Consider the following 6,000-nt stretch of genomic DNA (forward strand, 5'->3'; position numbering starts at 1 on the left):
GTCCTGCCATCCATGTAGATGTTACTTTGAAATGTACCACCTACCGAATGATTTGTTGCAGACCATATACACCCTTTCGTGGAAATGGTATTCCCTGATGGCTGTGGCCTCTTTCAGAGGGATAATACATCCTGCGATAAAGCAAAAATGGTTGAGGAATGGTTTGAGGAGCACAACAATGAGTTTTAGATGTTGACTTGGCCTCCAAATTACCCAGATCCCAATCCAATTGGGTGTCTGTGGGATGTGCTAAACAAACAAGTTCAATCCATGGAGGCCCCATCTCGCAACTTACAGGATCTGCTGCTAACATCTTGGTGCCAGATACCACAGCATATCTTCTGGTGTCTTGTGGAGTCTGTTTTCTTCAGGGCTGTTTTGGCAGCAAAAGGGGGACTGGTGTTATGGTGTTATGCCTGATCAGTGTATGAACCACATAAACAAAAAATATAGGATAACATTAGTCAACCCATATATATGTTCTAACAAACTGCTCTGTTGATTCTGTCTCCACAGATACACCAAGCTAAAAACTGCCACCAACATCTACATCTTCAATTTGGCCCTGGCAGATGCACTGGCCACTAGTACACTTCCATTCCAGAGTGCCAAGTATCTAATGAACACCTGGCCCTTTGGTGAGCTTCTATGTAAAGTGGTCATAGCCATTGACTACTATAACATGTTTACCAGTATCTTCACCCTTACTATGATGAGTGTGGACCGTTACATTGCCGTGTGCCACCCTGTGAGAGCACTGGAGTTCCGTACCCCAGTCAAGGCCAAAATCATCAATGTGTGCATCTGGATTCTCTCCTCTGCTGTTGGGGTGCCAATCATGATCATGGCAGTTACCAAAGTCACAAACCAAGGTGAAAAATTGTTTTATAAAAAATGTATCAGTTAGATGTCTTGATATAGTGACCTTGATAAAGTTCAACTGCTTCTAGATCGAATTACAAGTCTTTAAATTTATTCCATAACAGGTGCAACTGTCTGCATGCTGAAGTTCCCTGATCCAGACTGGTACTGGGACACAGTGACAAAGATATGTGTGTTTATCTTCGCATTTGTGGTACCAGTCCTAGTCATCACAATCTGCTATGGTCTGATGATCCTACGTTTGAGAAGTGTCCGTCTTCTCTCTGGCTCAAAGGAGAAGGACAGAAACATGCGTCGAATCACTCGAATGGTTTTGGTAGTGGTGGCCGCCTTCATTATCTGCTGGACACCCATCCACATCTTCATCATTGTCAAAACACTTGTAGACATCAACCAAAAGAACCCCTTTGTGATTGCCAGCTGGCACCTGTGTATCGCACTTGGCTATACCAACAGCAGCCTCAATCCTGTCCTCTATGCTTTCTTGGATGAGAATTTCAAGAGATGCTTCCGAGACTTCTGCCCACCCTTCCAAACCAGAGCTTCCCGAAATAGTCTTAACCGAGCAAGAAATGCCACAAGGGAGCCAGTGTCAGTTTGTGCACCTTCGGAGACAGGAAAGAAGCCAGTATGACTAGGCCTGGAGAGGATCTCACGGGGGTCCCAGTCCAGAAGAGTTCAGCAGGACCTTCAATCTGAGGTCACCCAAATATCCACTACTGAATTCTAGGAACATAATGGAAAGGCCATTTCCTACACCCTGGAAAGTTTTGTATATTCAGAATGTAACCAGGGAGACTGAGCTATTCTCCTGGATCATTTATTTACTTGGCTTTGTGGATTGGCCCCAGTATTCTTTGAAATAAACGATTGCTGACCCTATTCTGAGCCCAATTCTAGTTGACAAGCCATGTCTAAAACAGGGAAACTTACATCAGTATTATCAGACTTCCAGTGTCTGTTGTACCTTAAGGGTCTGAAATCATACTGGTTCTGAGGACATAATCCACATGGAAATGAATGACCACGCATTGAAATGTAGTCCTGTAAACAATGAATACAAAATTATCTGTGACTGAAAATAACTGCTGGTATATCAAGAAATGAAATCTCAAATATACAAAAGCAAACCGTGGAGATGGGGTCCACTAGGAGGACACTGGAAAAAAAAATATTTTCAGCATTTGATTATATATTTCATGTTATCTACCTTTCAGAGATATTGGACTGTAGAGCCTTGGGGAAATAGAAACAAAACAAACAAAAAATAAATAAACAAAACAAACAAAAACATTGGACATAGATGTAAAAACTCTCATCAAATGTCTGTTACCTCCCAGTGATTGAAACTCTGTGGGAATGTATTACTCCAGAATACACTGCTGTCAGATTGAAGCAGAATGGAGAAAGGTTGAGAAAATGACATGCAGACCAGAGAGTATATGGTCTGAACCTGATCGAAGCGATATGGACAAATAAATTATGGACATTATTAGCCATTATTGCTGAAGACCATCTTGTGACATCGAACTCTGCATCAACTCCCCAACTTACTCAATCACTGAAGTCCATGAACACATCCTCAGACAAAAGGTTTTGTTTTTGTTGTTTTTTTCTCAAAACTTGTCATTTCACTTTTATGTACAGTGATATGTACATGACAAATTTCTTCAGTTTCCGGGACATTTCCAACAAAGTTTACTTAAAGGACCATTTAGAGTTTTGAAATATATAAACCCTTAAATGTCATGCCAAAAACTACTTGGCTTCACTTTGAAATATTTATTGTGTCCACACAAGTACTGTTTTTCACTTTTTTTGTGTCTTGTTTTTTCACTCTTTTTCCGATATACATTAAGTATATTACTGATATTTTTTGAGTATTTGTGGAACTTAATATATCCTTTGGACCCTACAATGATTATTTGAATGTCTTGATTTTGACCTGTAATGAATGCAATGAGCAATTTGATCAGTGTTATAGCTTATATCACCTTGTCACTGTGCTTTTACAGTCAAGTCAAAGTCAATGTTGTAAGAGAATGTGCATCGAACAGTACATTCTGTTATTTGGGTTCTTTTATTGTGTTTGGCAGTTCAATTTTGTTAAGTTCCATTCAAAATTTCAAGAGATGATTCTGCCATTTGAATTGAACATACCTCATAAATGCTTGGTGAATTTGAATTGCAACCCATACTAGTAATTTAGTCGACTAAATTGATTGATTTTGATCTTAACCAAAAATAACATAGGCCTAGATGACTCACAACTCAAGAGTATGTGTTTTGATGCCTTGCCTCTGGATATTTTCTAGTTGTACTAGCTCATTGAGTCACTTGTTTTACTGTTATGATACTGATAAGTGTACTGAGCTGTAATTTTGTTGATGATAAGTGATTTTAGTGAAATTGTTGAATTCTTTAGTGTTTGTGTTGCATTTTTTTAAAATAAGGAGATACGTTTTTTTTAGAAGATTGCAAAGGTCGGCAGGATAACATTTTTTGTACATGATGTTCACTTTAATTGGGTCTTAAACTGCCAATAGAGTTGTTCAGGCATCAATTTGTAGGATTGTAGTTAACATTACTAGAAAAGATGTGCATGATTTGTTCTACAACATACACTTTTACAGTCATATACCTTAAAGCATTGTGTGCATTAAAAAATGCACGTAGGTATGCATCACAATTCAATGGTAAATTTCTTTTGGACTACAAACTGAACAGCTCTATACAGTCACCATATATACAGCATAATTATTGGAAGAGTATTTAAAATCTTGATACTTTACTCAATAGGGCTTTTCACACTTGAAATATGTAACCCTGGGTCATTAATCCCAAGTAAACTGAATCCTGTGTAATCTTTAATGTTTCACATTGTTCATAATTTACATGGGGTTAACAACTATCATGGGTATTCATAAACTGGTGTTTCACACTGTATATTTCTAAACCCTGGTTTAATGGCATTATTTGTACATTTGCAGTATCAGTGATTGGACAAATGCAGCACACAACCTGTTTATATAAAAACCTAGTGCATTCTCATATTATATATTGCACACTGTATTGTCAAGTGTTTTATTTTATTTTATTTTTTTCTTAATGGGATTTTTTGGACTATACAGATAAGATCAAAACAGTCTCTTCTTCACTTCAATTGACATGTTTTCCATCACCACTTGACTTTTTTCCCATATAACATGCAATTTATGACTGTCCAAAGCACATGAATATGAGGCACAAGACTGGTTGTTGTTTGATAATCATTCTTACATCGTTTCACACAGTACACGTTGACAATGCTGGTTTCACAACCCAGGCTAACCTTGATTCTAAATTGCAAGTGTGAAAATACTTTACCCAGGGTTAAAATTAGGGTGTGAAAAGTCCTCATTTGTCTTTTCATAATGAAATTTAACAGAATATTTAGGCTTTTTTTGAATTTGTTAAATTTTTGTAAAATGATCTGCACAGGTTTTTTTTTTTATATCCATATATTTGTTATTGATCAAAAGATAGCAAAGGGTCTGCTTCCTGTTATCTTTGCTGGTTGTTTATATGTGGCAGAACAGAAAGTATATTTATGTTGTTTGCATATCTATAGACTGGTCGTGCTGCAGTGCTCAGTGTATAAATGCTTCAGTAAGCAGGGCATAATTGTAGAGTTTCTCATTAGCTTGAACAACTGCTCATACTGTAAAACTTTGAAAAGCTAATATTCAATCAAATAAAAGCATATGCTCCTATGATTATCTTTTCACTAATAATTGATAATAGGCAACTCTTTCAACAGGGTTTTCTGTGTGAATGATTGACTACAAAATATGAGGTTGAGTAACCCTAACATTGCTTACTTTCTCCTGCTTCAAGTGTAGGTTTTGATTACTAATTATAGCCCAGCTAACAAAAATATGTTCTAAGAACATTTTGCTAATTTTTCCATTAAAGGTGCACTATGTAAAAATGTTTCAGTAAAATATCCAAAACCCCCTAGGCCATATTTTGTTCCCTTGAGTACTTAAAATCAATGTTGGGAGTATTCATGTGCTGATTTTCGGTAATCCGATATATCACGATAATGAATATGCACAATATTGTTATTGTGGGCACTTCAAAATATCGTAATTAATAATTTATTAACAATTATAAAAAAAATTATAATGCACTCAAGAATACGTTGCCCATCAACCGTATAAATACTCAACGCCGCTGTATTCTGCGTCAAAGGGACACACGCTCAGATGTCAATGAGAAGCACATGAACGAGTGAAGGAGACGCGCTAATGAAGTGCCGCTCACTGACAACAGAGGGCGTTGATGAACTGCAGAATGCAGCAGTTACCCTGGAAACCCCGCAAACAAAAGTTTTTAAAACAGCCATTCGTTTTTGTAATCTCAATGTTGTTCTTCACAGCACCAAATACTTAATACTTAAAGACTTAATGGGCTATTTATTTTCAAAGTTAAACATTATGTTTCAATCTGGACTACAACATGCCCTAATGATTAGAATTTTTGGAGATTATTTGTCCAAAAGACATACGACTTCATTAGTTAACATGTTAATTTTTTATTACCAAATTGACAATAAAAAATACTTATAAAGAATTAACTATTCTAGGTAATGTTAATTTATTAGTTACTGTTTAATAACAAAATAACTTTTTTAATGGACCTAAGATAAAACTAACAATGATCGTTAGCCTCATAGCATAATTGCCTAAGTCATTTTTTGGCCCAATTGAGATATCTGCCTAACTTTACTGTCCTACCACTGCTGCATCATCCTGCCTTTCTGCCTATGTCCTTAGCCAATCACAACACTTATTAGAATCCAAAAACACTATCTGCCTAAGTCATCTCTTTGACTTAGGCAGTTTTGATACAAACAAAATGGCAGAAAACATGGAAAGACAGATGTCCAGAAGTGATGTATTAGCTCTTCTGTTTGATTCGTTTTCATCTGGTAAGAGTTCATATTTCTTACATTTTCTAGACACTAAATGTAATTTCAGTCAATCAAAGGGATTATAAACTGTGTATTTAAACTTGACTTTTTTTGCTACAAGATATGATGAAGTAGCTAGCCAACACTAGCAAAATATAACCTCA

The 6,000-nt window shown here is 36.5% G+C and overlaps 1 protein-coding gene across 1 annotated transcript in view; it reads left to right on the forward strand.

Moving 5' to 3' along the window:
* Nucleotides 1–4,637, forward strand: part of oprd1a (opioid receptor, delta 1a) — a 56,679-nt gene extending 52,042 nt beyond the window's left edge. Inside the window, exons 2-3 of the mRNA XM_067426265.1 lie at nucleotides 517–872; nucleotides 987–4,637. Coding sequence (XP_067282366.1) covers nucleotides 517–872; nucleotides 987–1,516 — 886 coding nt within the window. The 3' untranslated portion in view covers nucleotides 1,517–4,637. The remainder of the gene's footprint in view (nucleotides 1–516; nucleotides 873–986) is intronic.
* Nucleotides 4,638–6,000: the final 1,363 nt, after the last annotated feature.

The sequence above is a fragment of the Pseudorasbora parva genome, chromosome 19 (genome assembly GCF_024679245.1).
Source record: "Pseudorasbora parva isolate DD20220531a chromosome 19, ASM2467924v1, whole genome shotgun sequence".
NCBI lineage: Eukaryota > Metazoa > Chordata > Actinopteri > Cypriniformes > Gobionidae > Pseudorasbora > Pseudorasbora parva.